This window comes from Mus musculus, chromosome 18 (genome assembly GCF_000001635.26).
Source record: "Mus musculus strain C57BL/6J chromosome 18, GRCm38.p6 C57BL/6J".
Taxonomy (NCBI): domain Eukaryota; kingdom Metazoa; phylum Chordata; class Mammalia; order Rodentia; family Muridae; genus Mus; species Mus musculus.
The window spans coordinates 34,598,611-34,613,996 of record NC_000084.6 but is presented as its reverse complement, the minus strand read 5'-3'; the positions used below and the strand labels follow the sequence as shown (position 1 = coordinate 34,613,996).

The window sequence follows — 15,386 nt, the reverse complement described above, 5'->3', positions numbered from 1 at the left end:
TACTTACATATAATAAATAAATCCTAAAAAAAAACAAAGAAGGGGAGGAGGAGAAGAGAGGGAGGGAGGGAGGAAAGGAAAGAAGGGAGGGAAGGAGGGAAGGTGGGGAATGTAGTTAAAATGCTGGATGCATGCATGGTATGTCTACAGCAGCTACTCAGGAGTTTGAAATGAAACGGTAACTTGAGACCACAAGTAAAAAGCTCTAAATGTGGTTTATAGTAGGTGGTGATTAGACAACTCAGTGGCAGAGATGGAAGGGACCCAGGTGGTAGGAGATGGCCTGTGACCTCATGTGCTGTGAAATGTGTCCACCTGTACTTGTACACACACACACACACACACACACACACACACACACACACACTAATAAAGTAATAAAAGATTATGGTAGCGCTGGGTGTGGTGGCGCACACCTTTAATCCCAGCACTTGGGGGGCAGAGGCAGGTGGATTTCTGAGTTCGAGGCCTGGTCTACACAGTGAGTTCCAGGACACCCAGGGCTACACAGAGAACCCTGTCTTGAAAAACAAACAAACAAAAAAAAAGAGTATGGTAGCTCATGCCTGTAATCCCAACATTTGGCAGACCAAAACAGAAAATTTTCATTAAGTTTGAGCCCAACTAGAGGAGGGCCCTGTCTCAATAACCCAGAAACTTACTGTGAAGAGGACTGATGTCTGCCTCTTTGTTTCTATAGGCGTCTGAAAAGAGATGCAGAACTAATCCAAGCCGGGCACATGGACAGCAGACTGGATGAGCTCTGCAATGACATTGCAATGTAGGTTCCATTTGTGCTCTGCCAGTGTGTCAGAATACTTTTTTATGAGTGTGTTGTGAACTATGGAGAGGAGCTCGAGCTGGCTGATGTAGCTCAATTCTTTTCCTTTTTTAGGAAAAAGAAATTGGAAGAGGAAGAGGCTGAAGTAAAAAGGAAGGCCACCGATGCTGCGTACCAGGGTGAGCTGAGTTTAGTGCTTCTGTTAGCATTGACCATGTGGTTCTGTGTGCTAATGACAGCGTTAGAGGAGTGTGATGACCACTGCTCTATGGAGAGTTAGCTGTCACTTGTTTTCTAATGTACAGTCCACTGGTTTTGTTGACTTGCAGCGTTTATCATGTTCCTCCCCTTCTTTTTTTCCCCTCAAAACATTATTCTTTTTGTTTTTCTGCTAAGGATTGAGCTGAGGGCCTTGTACATGCCTGCTAAAATTAGGCCTCCAGGTAGCAATAAATAAACAAGCTTTCACAAGGATCGGCGCCTACCCCTATCAGAGTTCTTTCATCTTTTGTATTTCCCATTTACTAATTTTTGTCATGTCCCATGATTTCCCAGTCGTAGACCATGGATCAAGCCCAGTGTCTTAGGCTCCTGACTGATCTGCTAAACTGTAAGGCAAGGCAGTTACAACTTTTCCTCTTCTCTCTAAAGTTTGAGTGATTTTGAATCTCTGGAGCAAACTGGCAGTGAACAGGAAAAATGTAAAGATTTATTGTGTGCGTATGCATAGCAGTCTCATAAAATAAGGTGTCTGGGTAAACCCTTGCTTAGCATGCATGAGTCTTAGTCTCTAGCATAACAAACAACTACAGAGAAAGAATCATTCCTGTTATCTCTTTTTCTAACAGAATAAACCATCCTTTATGTTCAAGAAGAAATACTTCGAAAAATGAGGTCTTTCGTACTCCCTAGGTCTCCAATTTACTTGTAGGACTCACAAGCTTGATAATGGCAGACTGAACATAATTTAAGGTTTTATTTATTTATTTTTATTCTCTTCATATATTTATTTTTGAGTACTCCCACCCCTACCCCCAAGATAGGGTTTCTCTGTGTAGCCCTGGCAGTCACTTTGTAGACCAGGCTGATCTCCAACTCAAATGAGCCTCTGCATTTCTTGTGCTGGGATTAAAGGTGTGCCCCACCACCACCCAGGTTTTTTTTTTCCTTCAATTTTTTTTTTTTTTTTTTACATTTGTTTGTTTGGAAGTGGAGGCACAGATACGTGTCACGTGGTGGGTCTGTATAGACCAAAGAACAAGCTGTGAAAGTCCATTCTCTCCTCTCACCAGATGGGTCCCAGAAATTGACCTTAGATCATCACAGCAAGAACCATCTTATTAACCTTAATTAAGGCTCTAGAGCTCAGAGGCCAATAAAAAAGGTCAGCCGTGAAGTGAGCCAAGTGCGGAGGTGTACGTCGTTATTGCTAGCGTTCGGAAGGCTGAGGCAGGAAGATCTCTGTGAGTCAGTCAAGTTTGCATAGTGGGTTTCAGGCCAGCTAGGACTACATTGTGAGAGACACCACCCACACCCACACCCACCCCTTCCTATAATCCCAGAGTTTGGAATTGGAATCCAAAGGAGGATGGGATGAAGAGTTAATTGCAAATGATCAAGAGTTCATCTTGGGTGGTGAGGTAGGAGGGAAACATGGGTGTTAGCAACTGTAAGACAGACTACATGGTGAGAATCAGTGAGGCCTTCTCCTCTTTCTAAAAGCAGATTCTTAAGTTGCTGCAGAAGATGTTGAGATGTAAACCATGTGCTACAGCAAGGACCTTTGAAGTAGTTAAGTAGTTAATTTGTTTAATGTGAGAATCGCCCTGAGTTTGAAAAACTAAACTAAAAAGTAATAATAAAATTTCTAATCTCTGCTTCAGGGTATAACAGTGGCTGGTTTCACTTATTTAACCCTGAAGATTTCGTCTGTTGCTTCTGTTGTAGCGCGACAAGCAGTGAAAACGCCTCCTCGAAGGTTACCGACTGTGATGGTCCGCTCTCCTGTAGACTCTGCCTCCCCAGGAGGTGATTACCCACTTGGAGACTTGACTCCAACCACTATGGAAGAGGCTACCTCTGGGGTACGTGTATCTGTATTTATCGAAATTGATTTGCAAAGGGACAATAAGCCAGCAGAGAGCTGAATAATAGGAAACCACACTTTTTGCCTAGAAGCAACTCTTGGTCTAAGCACTGAAGACTCAGTTTCTTACACACTCTTCTGCTGTAAGGATGGACCAAAAAGTGTTGAGGATTCTGACTTGTTGAGGGATAGGTAAAAGACTGTGTGAATTATTTGTCAATGTATTTAGTCTTATAAAATTACTGCTGAAGAAAGAGACCATTTCTTTATAAATATAATAGTCATAGTGTTTAAGGAGTTAGAAAATAGCAGCTTGGACAGAATGATTGGGTTGTGGGTTAGAGTGAGTGGAAGAGAAAATACTATGGGAAGGAAGTGTAGATGGCTTCTGGTTATTTCCATTCAGAACTAATAAAATAATAGACACACTAACCCATCCAGATTAGGAGGGAACCTTCCATAGTTTGAAAAGTCAGATAAAGGTTCTCTGTTGTCTCTTAGGTAACCCCTGGGACTTTGCCGAGTACCCCAGTCACCTCGTTTCCTGGGATTCCTGACACCCTTCCTCCAGGCTCTGCACCCTTAGAAGCCCCCATGACCCCAATAACAGATGATTCACCCCAGAAAAAGATGCTTGGACAGAAAGCAACTCCACCCCCCTCCCCTCTGCTGTCAGAGCTCTTGAAGAAGGGCAGCCTCCTGCCTACTAGCCCCAGACTGGTATGGAGACTTCTGTGGGTGTTTGAGAGCTGTGGTGATTTAGTACTTGGAAGGGAATGCCTGGGCCCTAAAATAAGACTTGGGGGAAAAAAAGCCAGCAACCAAAAAAAAAAGAAAGAAAGAAAGGAAGGAAGGAAGGAAAAAAATGAAAGAAAAAAAAAAAACAGGGAAAAAATGTCCTAGTTAAAGGTTAACTTAAAAAAAAAACAATACATTAGGATCCTTGGATCCTAAGGTGTCTGAACGATAGTTATTGTGGTTTTCTTCCCCTAGAGAACTCTTGACACTTAAGTTCCGAATATTGTAGTTTAGAATTTCCCTTCTATCTTGAATTATTTTCTGTGGATACTAGGTTTTAGTTTCAAGAAGTTTTGTTGACTACTGGAGTGTGGTTTTGTTTTGGGGGAAAGTGGTAGTTAAAGAGCTTGAGAATAGCCTTCACCTCTGTTCTTCCCCGTAGGTGAATGAGAGTGAAATGCCTGTACCCCCTGGCCATCTGAACAGCACAGGGGTTCTCTTGGAGGTAGGAGGGGTTCTTCCCATGATACATGGTGGGGAGATACAGCCAACAACCAGTGCTGTGGCGGCCTCCCCGGCTGCCTCAGGTAAGTTGCTGGTCGTCCCTTTCATGTTTATTAGAAAGAATATAGTCATCTTGTATTTCAGGCCCAATTACAGTTTTTAGACTTTGCTTTGGAGATAGTTTTCTATTAAACAATGTCCTGTTTGAGATTATTGATCCATTGCATATGTAAAATACTGATAGCTCTAATTTACCGCAGTGTAGATAATGATCAAAGAAACAGTAAAGTTAGTAGTGAAGGTATTTCTCTGTCTTGTAAAATGTGAAAAGATGCCAGAGAGCCATGAGACTAGGAAATAGGAAAAGAAATTTACAACTGGAGATTTGGGCTTGAATCTCATGTCTTGCATACTATTTGATCTTGTGACTTTGAATAGGTAACTATTGAGACTGTTTCCTATTTTATTAATGTTTGCAATATATTAGTGCTTGCAGATTTATGGAAAGATGCTAGAGACCCTGGTGATTATAAAGTAAGGGTAAGAGATTTAGAACCAAAAACCTAGTTTGAACCTCAGATCAACAACATTTATTGGTTTTGTTACCTTGGAGAGGCATCTTAACTATTGAGCCTTAGTTTCCTTTTTTATTAATATATACTTCACAGGGATGTGCTAAAAATTAAATAACAAAATGTAGAGCAAAAATAGTAATACCATATAAATATTAGAGATTGGTATTTGATTAATATTTTGAACTTGGGTGGTACACGTGTACTAAATCTCAGAAGTAGAAGGGGTTTTTCCTCCCTTTTTCTTTTTTCTTTTCTTTTTTTTTGTTTGTTTGTTTGGTTGGTTGGTTGGTTTTGGTTTTGGTTTTGGTTTTGGTTTTTGGAACAGGGTCTTGATGTACACCTCGAGCTGCCCAGGATTTTGCTCTGTAGCCATTGAACTCTACTCCTTCCTTAGCCTCTTGCCTGTCATAGCAGTCATTTTTATTGTCAATGACTGCTTATTTTTCTTCAGAGGAAATGACCACCCAGTTTTAATATATACAGTGTATAATCTGGTACTTAGGTTGTTCCTATCTGGAAGATCTTAGGTGAGGTTAAAGAAAGGAGGGGTGTAGGTGGTAGCTTATTCAACACAGAACTCACTTTTGTTCTTTGAAACTGTAACATAGTCTTAAGTCCTAGCGTGGCTGTAGCCTCTTGTTCATTCGTGTGCTGTCTTCCCTCACTTTGTGTACTTCTTTGTCAGGTGCTCCCACTCTTTCCCGGCTTTTAGAAGCTGGGCCCACACAGTTCACCACTCCTCTTCCTTCCTTCACTACTGTTGCCAGTGAGCCGCCAGTTAAGCTTGTGCCACCCCCTGTAGAGTCTGTGTCCCAGGCTACCATTGTCATGATGCCCGCGCTGCCAGCACCATCCTCTGCTGCGGCTGTCTCCACTTCTGAAAGTGGAGCTCCAGGTGCGTCCCTGACCCACGCCCTGAGCGCCACAGGACCAAACCTTAGATAGAGAAGGGTGGCCAAGACCATGATCTCCCACCTAGAGACTTCTGTTCTCCATAGACTTGGACCATCTTTACCCTTAGGACTACAAGGATGGAAGTGGGTGTGTGTTTGTGAGTTGGGTGGGGCAAGTTAAGTGCAATAACATAAGCAGGCTTGAGACTGTATTCTCACTTTACTTTATAAATAAAACGAGGGAGAAGAAAGCATGGTCAGCAATAAGTTTTTGACCTTAAGTGTCTACAGTTCTGGTGTGATCTCAGGGTGGTCACTTAATACTGGATAAGCTTCTGAGTTGCTTTTTCTTTTTGTTCATCAGTGAGCCAGCCTGAGCCCTGTGTACCCCTGGAAGCTGTGGGGGATCCACATACTGTGACTGTTTCCATGGATAGCAATGAAATCTCCATGATCATTAATTCCATCAAAGAAGAGTGTTTCCGCTCAGGGGTAGCAGAGGCTCCTGGTGGATCAAAGGCTCCAAGCATAGATGGGAAGGAAGACTTGGATCTAGCGGAGAAGATGGATATTGCTGTGTCTTACACAGGTGAAGAGTTGGACTTTGAAACAGTTGGAGACATCATTGCCATCATTGAGGACAAGGTAACTGTGTAGCAAAATCCTAAAAAGTCTCCTAGGCTTACACCCTTTTTCCTGTCTCTGACTTAGACTTATTTAATTCTACTTTTGCCCGTTTTCAGCTTTGTACTCTGCTAAACTGATCTTCCTTTTCATCTCTCTTACTTGTCTGCATAGCACAAGTGTCTGCACTTGTGGTTCCCACTAAATGGTAATAGCGAGCAGCTGTAGCATCTAACTCTGAACTGGTAACCTGAGGGACCTGGGCTTTCCCTGTGTGCTCAACAGTTTGTGTGTTGTGGGACAGGTGGATGATCACCCTGAAGTGCTGGATGTGGCAGCGGTAGAAGCGGCGTTATCGTTCTGTGAAGAGAATGATGACCCTCAGTCCCTGCCTGGCCCCTGGGAGCACCCTATCCAGCAGGAGCGCGACAAGCCAGTACCTCTGCCAGCACCAGAGATGACAGTCAAACAAGAGAGGCTAGACTTCGAGGAATCAGAAAACAAAGGGCTCCATGACCTGGTGGACATCAGGGATTCCGGTGTTGAGATTAAGGTGGAACCCACAGAGCCAGAGCCAGGCATGTCTGGGGCTGAGATAGTAGCTGGAGTTGGTCCAGTTCCAAGTATGGAGCCACCAGAACTCAGGAGTCAAGACTCAGATGAAGAACCTAGAAGTTCTGCAGCTGGAGACATTGGTGAGGCAGATGGTTCCAGTGGGAAAGGCGATGAGAGGCCACTTTCAGCTGTGAAGACAGAGGTATTGAACACAGTTGGGCTCGGAAGGAGGAGGGCTGGGACTTAGGCGAGAAGAGCTCAGGTGCGTGAATTCCTGAGTTCTGACTTGTTGCACATATCCAAAGCCACAGGCTGTGACCACTGCTATCTGTCCTTCTGCAGTGAGCATTAAAACATGAATCGAGTAACCATCGGGGTTTCTTCTATGGTCTCATTGACACTGGAGAATAGAATTGTGGGAGCTAGAACAGTTTGTCAGTAACTAGGGCACTGACTCTTTTTTGGTCTTCAGGCATCCCCTGAGAGCATGTTGTCTCCATCACATGGCTCAAATCTTATTGAAGATCCTTTAGAGGCAGAGACTCAACACAAGTTTGAAATGTCAGGTAAATAACGGACAGGACGTTTGAACTGTATCTAATTTGAATTCTTGACTGACTTCTCAGGGATTGTGGGTTGTGGGCAAGTAGAGGAGGTAGGACAGGCCAGCCTGAAAAGAAAGGAGAGCTAGCTAGCTGCAGGGAAGAGTCGTGCTCCGTAGGAAGGGGAAGGCTGAGGTGCACAATCTTCAGGCAGTCTCTCTCTCCTCTGCAGACTCATTGAAAGAAGAATCAGGGACTATTTTTGGAAGCCAGATAAAGGTATTTCAGACTTTTCTTTATTCTTCTTGCCATGTGATCAGATTTTCCCACAGTACTTCCTTTAACAATGAATTTTAGTAAATTCCTAAATTCCTATCTTTGTCTTGTAAAGCAGTAAGGAGCTAGGTGAGGGAAAGCTGTAGTGGACATTCTGACCTAGTGGGAGTACAAAGCAGTATGTGCTTCCCCTGGGAGAGTTGTGAAGATCACGCAGTCCTTCTGTCTGTAATGGACAAAGAAGCTTGCATCCATTCAGAGTAACTTGGAAGATCACAGAGGAGTCAGGTTACAGTTTAGACTATCAAAAGAGAATTATCTGGTGTTATTTAGAATTACAAAAGTAGTAGTAACAGGGATTTAAAATAATGTGAGGTGAGCTTGCTCCATTAGCAAAGACATGAAATAAAACTATTTTTGGTAACTTTGTATCCAGGGTCAGAGTTCCTTTCAAGAGCAAGGGGAAAGAAGGAACGCCTCTTAGCTTAGTCTTAAGTAAGTAGCTTTTTTTTTTTTCCTTCCTTTCAAAAAGATCCTGGGCTTTATTCTTTGTCCAGGTTCTAAGTTATGTCTTAGTCAGTAAAGTAGAGGGAAGTATAAGTGATAGAGGGCTCAGCCAAACATCAGTGTGAGGCGGTTTCTAGGGCTGATCTAACCCCAAACAGATGTCATTTAGTAATGCCTTACTAGGTAGCTTTGCTTGCATTTGCTGACTGATGCACACTGTATCTAAGGATGCCCCAGGTGACGATGAGGAAGAAGATGGAGTCAGTGAAGCAGCTAGCCTAGAGGAGCCTAAGGAAGAGGATCAAGGAGAAGGCTATTTGTCTGAGATGGATAATGAGCCCCCTGTGAGTGAGAGTGATGATGGCTTTAGTATACATAACGCCACACTGCAGTCACACACTCTGGCAGACTCCATCCCAAGCAGCCCTGCCTCCTCCCAGTTGTGAGTATCTGTGATTCCTCCTCCTTTTTTTTTTTTTTTTTCCTTCTCATTTTTAGGTGGGCTCATGTACTCCAGGCTGGTGGTCAACTCAGACTATGTAATTTTGGATGATCTTGAATTACAGACATACCCCTACACCCCACCGTGTGTGTGTGTGTGTGTGTGTGTGTGTGTGTGTGTGTGTGTGTGTACATACACTGACTGAACCCAGGACTTTTTGAGTGGTAGGCTAGCATTCTACTATAGAGCCACATTGTATTTGCCTTCCCTTTCTTGGCTTGAAACAAATAGTTGAAGAGAAACAGGATTTTTTTTTTCCTTATGCTTAGTAGTACTTTTTTTTTTTTTTTTAAGATCTATTATATGTAAGTACACTGTAGTTGTCTTCAGACACACTAGAAGAGGGCGTCAAATCTCGTTACGGATGGTTGTGAGCCATCATGTGGTTGCTGGGATTTGAACTTGGGACCTTTGGAAGAGCAGTCAGTGCTCTTAACCGCAGAGCCATCTCACCAGCCCCCACTTAGTAGCACTCTTGTATCTATTTCAGTTCCGTGTGCAGTGAAGATCAAGAAGCAATTCAGGCTCAGAAAATATGGAAGAAAGCCATCATGCTTGTATGGAGGGCTGCAGCAAATCATAGGTGAGTAGGTATTACCAGCTCCTCACTGTAGGCTTAGGAAATTATTCGAGTAAGCTGTGAGACAGCTTATGTTAATGTTGATTCTTAGTACCTTCTACTACGTGAAGAAAATTCTCTCCTTTTGCTTCTGGGGAATAAATAATAAACCTATTCTTTTTGGACAGGTATGCCAATGTGTTCCTGCAACCTGTTACAGATGACATAGCTCCTGGTTACCATAGCATTGTACAGAGGTAAGCCATCATTCAACTATCACACCTGACTTAAAATTTGTGTTGATTTAAGTGAATTTTTGCCTTATTTAAAGCAAGGGTGGGTTTTTTGTTTTGCTTTTTTTGTTGTTGGTGGTGGTGTTTTGTTTTGAGACAGGGTTTCATTATATATAGCCCTGGTTGACCTGGAACTCTCTATAGACCAAGCTAGCCTCAAACTCACAGAAAGTGAGTAATTTCTGCTTCTGCCTCCCCAGTGCTGAGATTGTTGTTTTGGTTTTTGTTTGTTTGTTTTTGTTTTGTTTTGTTTTGTTTTTCCGAGACAGGGTTTCTCTGTGTAGCTCTGGCTGTCCTGGAACTCACTTTGTTGACCAGGCTGGCCTCAAACTCAGAAATCTGCCTGCCTCTGCCTCCCAAGTGCTGGGATTAAAAGCGTGCGCCACCACCACCGGCCCAGTGCTGTGATTGTTAAAGGCTTATATTGCAGTGACTGTGTTGTCATTAATAGTGTAAAAGAATGAGCACCTATCATTGTTTTTCTTGATGCCTATTATGCAGATTGGCTTTTTGGGGAGTTGAGTATAAGCTCTGGGATAATGGGTTAGCTTTTAAATCTTGGTAGCTGATACTGAAGGTATCTATGAACAGGACTGTATAGTAATACTGTGCTTGGGAATCCAAGTGAATCCTCCTCCGTGGCCACTTACCCCTTTATTATTTATTTATTTATTTAGGCCTATGGATTTGTCAACTATAAAGAAAAACATTGAAAATGGACTGATCCGAAGCACAGCTGAGTTTCAGCGTGACATCATGCTGATGTTTCAGAATGCTGTTATGTACAATAGCTCAGACCATGATGTCTATCACATGGCAGTAGAGATGCAGAGAGATGTCTTGGAACAGATCCAGGTACATTGATGCTCATTTTTGTTTCAGTAGGGATGAAATGCAGAGAAGAATTGATGAGTTCATTGGTAAATATTTTTATTTCTTACTGAAGTTTTATAGATTTGATTGGTTTGATGGAAGAATTATGATACAAATTCTATCTTTTTGGGCTGGAGAGATGGCTCAGTGGTTAAGAGCACTGACTGCTATTACACATGTCCTGATTTCAATTCCCAGCAACCACATGGTGATTCACAACTATCTGTAATGAGATCTGATGCCCTCTTATGGTGTGCCTGAAGATATACATAAAATAAACGTCTTTTAAAAAATTGTATTTTTCTTGGGCAAATGAATTCCGTTTTTGAAGGTTTTTGTTGTTGCTGTTGTTCTTGTTGGCAAGAATCTAATAAACCAGTGCTTCACAGGTCACAAATCTGGTGCCTGTGAGCTACGTCACACCCTCCACACACCCAGCTGACGGACGACGTTAGAGTCAAGCCCAGGGCTTCATGTCTGCTGGACCAGCACTGTCCATCTAAACTGTATCCCTAGCCCCATTGGAAGTTTTCAGATCAATGTATAAAGGGCTAGTGTTATTAGTTACATAAAATACTGTGGCACATGTATTCAACCAAGACTTTATAACCCCTAGTTATCACAAGTAGTCTACTTCAATCTTACAGTTATAACACTGCACACCCTTTGTGATGTTGATCTGGAAGCAGTAGTGTATCTTTGTTAAGTTTGCCATGTGACTTTAATTGCTGAAGGCTCTTTGGCTTATTTTAAAGCTTCTTTTCACTTCTAAGTTCTTTAGGAATAGCTAGAAATTAGCCTTTTAGTAAGCCAAAAAGAATTGAATAAGTTCTGTTTATAAAATGTGAAGTATGTTAGTTCTTTCCTACTGGATTGGATCTTTATGGCCTCCCGTTTTTCTTCTCCCTACAGCAATTCTTGGCCACACAGTTGATTATGCAAACATCTGAGTCTGGAATCAGTGCTAAAAGTCTCCGGGGGAGAGACTCTACCCGAAAACAAGATGCTTCAGAGAAGGTGAGCAGACCAAAATAAAGTTCAAAACATCCAGAGAACCTTAAGTTACTCTAATACTGCTAACCTTCTGTAAGCCAGTGGTATCTGCATGGATGTTAGAATGGCGATGGCTTGCTTCTGTCTAACTGTTGAAGAAAGCTGCTGTGACTGAAAGTACCAGTTCCATGGGAGATAGTTAGAGCCCAGTGAGTGAATTATTAACCCTCCGGGAGAGTGCTGTCGGGGTTGGGGATAGATTAGTTCACAGCAGTTGGCTGCTAGATACGGCTAGATGGCTGTGGGATCTCTTTCCTCTTGTTCTTGAGTTTTAAAATTTTGTCTTTGTTTTGTGTGTATGGTGCTTTTGTCTCTGTCCTGAGGTTTGGGATACTTGTGGCTGAGAGTTTCTGTGGAACCTGATCAGTATTTGTTTGTCCTCTAACAGGACAGTGTCCCCATGGGCTCTCCTGCCTTCCTTCTCTCTCTCTTTGTAAGTATTGAATGGCTGCAAGTGGTGATGTTGCCAGAAAGATTCTCAGCTCCTGCTGGGCCTGGGTGACAGAGGGAAATCCAACATGCAGACTGTGGCAATGTCTTGAAGTTCTTTTTTTATCCATTGAATAGGAAACTCTTTGTCTTCTGCATTCTGGTCTCTTTGCTTGTGTGAGTGTGGCGGGGTTGGGAGGGGCAACTTTCAAGATCACTGGATTGGACTATGAAATATTCTTGGGGTAAAGACCTAGGATGCACCTGCTCCTCATTTCTTGCTTCCACTTTTTACCAATTCTTAACTTACAATGGAAGACAGCTCAGAGCAGCAAGGGCAGGTGAGATGATACAGTGGGTACAGGCACTTGCCATGGTAGTCTGCTGACCTGAGTTTGATTCCCAGTACCCCACTGAAGGTAGAAGAAGAATGCTCCACAGAGGTGTCCTCTGAACTCCACATGTGCACCATGGCATGTGTGCTCCCATACATATGCCACATACAATAATAGTGACCACCAGATACAATAATAGCTTATGGATTATAGATAAACACAATAGATCTAGCCCCAAGGCTTTTGTTTGTTTATTCCATGAGTTAAAAGACTGACCTTGTTCATGGTAGAGCAATGAAGTGAGGGAAAGACCTTGCTCAAAAACTATGGTTCTACGATCACTGGATAACCTTTGAGAGCCTTAATTTTCCATCTATGTGATAGAAGTAACTATGAGTTGAAAGGCAGGAGAATTGCCTGCAGAATCAATGCATACGTAGTACACAGAGTAAGACCTTGTCTCAAAAGAAAACATGTGGGAATACTAGAGAGGTGACCCAGCAGTTAAGAACGCTTGCTGCTCTGAGAAGATCTGGGTTGGGTTTCCAACAACCACCTGGTGGCTTACAACTGCCTGTAATTCCAGTTTTAAGGAATCCAAGGCCCTTTTCTGGCCCTCACAGGCACTGTACACTTGTGGTGCACATATACACATGTAGGCCAAACATTCGTACATATAAAATGAAAACAAGTCTTTAAAACAAAAAAAAAGAATAATTGAAAAAAAAAGAGTAAGATTGAGATACCTGTCCAGCCTACCTCACAGGGATGTTGTGAGGGTAAAATAAGTTATGAAACTAACTTGAAAACAAATTAAAATCTTACACAAATGCAAGGTGTTATTTCTATTCTTACTGTTGGCTATTGGCAACTTGTGTTCTAAAATTTTTTAATCCTTGCATATTAGAAATGCAAAACTGGTCTGGTCCAGCAAAAGTGTTCACTAGTTCATCTTGCCTGTAGAGCTGTACCACGGGCAGAAGAACACCGTGATCTCTGTTCTTTCTTATTGGCCTGCAACAGTGACTGGATCCTCATTCGAGTGGCTGGCTATTGCAAGGCTGGTTAATAGGATCTTGTATCTATCGAAGACAGCAGAGTTTTGCACAAGAGGAAGGATCTGGGCTACAGGGAGAGAGCAGCAGATGGAATGAAGCCTGATTGTCCTGATGTCATGGAAAACAACTGTCAGGAGGTGCTAGGGAACTAGTGCCAGGGTCAGTCTGCAGGAAAGGCCTTTCTTATAGGGACCAACAACTGGACAGGTATGTTAGCCAAGCACCTCACTATCCACTGCCCTTTCTGCCTATCCCACCTTTCATTTTCTCTACTATTTCTTTTCACACAATTGAGCCCGCCCGGGTGGGATGACTGGTAGTCATTCTGTGGGGCACCAGGTGGATTTTGAGGACATGAAGACAACACTGTCTTACAGTATCACTCACAAAATACCAGGTCTTCTTTTAGCTACTCTGTGGGAGAACAGGAAATCCCTTCCACCTCATCCCTCCGGTATTCTCTGCAGATTCTTTGCCCCAAGAAATCAAGTTCCCAGCATTCCTGCTGTACCTCATCTCTTACCATGTAAGCAACTCACTCATGTGTTCTTCCTTTCTTTGATGTTGTCTAGGATGGGGGAACCAGGGGACGCCGCTGTGCCATTGAAGCAGATATGAAGATGAAGAAGTGAATGCCCTCTTTGAGCTGAGCCTGAAATAGAAATAAGCAAGATACTTTAGCTTGGGCTTGTGGGCTCAGTTCCACACTTGATCTTAGTCAAAAGGCTGAGAAGCAGGGAGTCCAGAAGTGGAATTACAGAAGAGGAGGTGCCTGGGCCAAATGACATGAGTTGAGAAAATCTCTTTTCAGAGAGTTGGAGTAGCACAGATGCCTGTTTTAGGGCAGAAATCATGGGCTCTGTTAATGCCCTAATGTGTAACTAGCAGATTGTAGCTAATTTGTACTGTCTTGTGAAGTGTACAGATTTTTTAAATAATAATAATAATAAACCTGTGAAGTGTGTATATATAACAATCAGAAGGAAAACTCTGGCCTTTGGTGTGTCCTTTGTGTTTGAGATGTGTTTTCTTTTTTTTTTTTTTTTTTTTTTTTAAAGACTTTATTTATTATTATAGTAAGTACACTGTAGCTATCTTCAGACACACCAGAAGAGGGAGTCAGATCTTGTTACGGATGGTTGTGAGCCACCATGTGGTTGCTGGGATATGAACCCTGGACCTTCGGAAGAACAGTCGGGTGCTCTTACCCACTGAGCCATCTCACCAGCCCCGAGATGTGTTTTCTTTACCATGATAACTGAGTGTGTATGGGATACAATGGTTAGAGCTGAGTAGTCCCATAGACTGCCTGCTATGACTGAGAGGAGGTAAGTAACCAAGACCAAAGTAGTAATTAGTGTTTTTAAAGGACTTGATTGTGTAAAAAGGACAATTTGACTATTTTACTGGGCATTTCTTGAATGTTTGGGAAATACTAAGGGTTTTAAGATCTGGTTATATTTCTTAGGGATTAGACCACGGGCAAATGTAGCAGACAGGTCAGTCCTTGCCGATGCTGTCAACCTCTCTATAGGTAGAACTAGTGTACAGTGTTAGTTTGGTTATTTTGAGGTGGAGTCTCCCTTTTTTGATAATGCTAGCCTACAGCTCAAAATCTTTCAATTTGAACTTTCCCAGTAGCTTGGTTTTACAGGTGTGTGTAGCACGCTAGGCCAAGAGTGCTTAAAAAAAAAAACAAACAAAATTTACTATTACATTTGTGTAAAGGTTACTCTTTGAGGGTTGTGATGTTTGGGGCTGGGAATGTTTTTGGTAGAATAATGGTACAGCTTTTGGCTAGTTTCCTTGTCAATTGCCAGTGCTGGGAGAAAGAAATCCCATGGAAACACATACCAGTAATTCCAACACTGAAAACCGAGGCAAGAGGATAACTGACAGTTTGAAGCTAGCCTGGGCTACAGAGGGAGACATTGTCTCAAAACAATCTATTAGTGGGGCCTGCATGGAGTTCTCAGTGGGTTCAGACGCCTGCTAACATGCCTGACCATCTGAGTCTGATCTCTGAAACCCACGTGGTGGGAGGAAAGAACTGACTCCTGCAAGGTGTGTTCTGACCTCCACGCATTGTGGCATGTGCATTCTCATATATATGTACATGTATGTGTGCACACAAATGTAATGTGTTAATATGTCCTCAGTTCTAACTTCTGTTACTAAATAAAAATTTGATTCAGCAGTGAAA

General features: G+C 42.6%; 1 protein-coding gene and 1 long non-coding RNA gene across 11 annotated transcripts in view; both read left to right on the top strand.

Moving 5' to 3' along the window:
- Positions 1-15,386, top strand: part of Brd8 (bromodomain containing 8) — a 26,253-nt gene extending 10,867 nt beyond the window's left edge. Inside the window, exons 6-23 of one of the 10 annotated variants that reach the window (XR_003952545.1) lie at positions 701-781; positions 896-960; positions 2,729-2,865; positions 3,369-3,587; positions 4,048-4,192; positions 5,370-5,579; positions 5,942-6,222; positions 6,506-6,958; positions 7,229-7,322; positions 7,531-7,577; positions 8,011-8,069; positions 8,309-8,523; positions 9,074-9,166; positions 9,331-9,399; positions 10,113-10,290; positions 11,221-11,325; positions 11,750-11,794; positions 13,756-15,386. Coding sequence is in view for 7 of the 10 variants with exons in the window: in NM_001361136.1 (NP_001348065.1) it covers positions 701-781; positions 896-960; positions 2,729-2,865; positions 3,369-3,587; positions 4,048-4,192; positions 5,370-5,579; positions 5,942-6,222; positions 6,506-6,958; positions 7,229-7,322; positions 7,531-7,577; positions 8,309-8,523; positions 9,074-9,166; positions 9,331-9,399; positions 10,113-10,290; positions 11,221-11,325; positions 11,750-11,863 (2,506 nt within the window). In the remaining 3 variants the exon portion in view is untranslated. Of the gene's footprint in view, positions 1-700; positions 782-895; positions 961-2,728; positions 2,866-3,368; positions 3,588-4,047; positions 4,193-5,369; positions 5,580-5,941; positions 6,223-6,505; positions 6,959-7,228; positions 7,323-7,530; positions 7,578-8,010; positions 8,070-8,308; positions 8,524-9,073; positions 9,167-9,330; positions 9,400-10,112; positions 10,291-11,220; positions 11,326-11,749; positions 12,823-13,755 lie in introns of those variants that run through there. The other 9 variants (NM_030147.3, XR_003952546.1, XM_006526355.4 and 6 more) reach the window with 9 other exon arrangements.
- On the top strand, positions 967-2,621 carry Gm41688. Its single transcript, XR_877297.3, has 2 exons — positions 967-2,244; positions 2,507-2,621. It is a non-coding gene; the product is annotated as a predicted gene, 41688 (long non-coding RNA).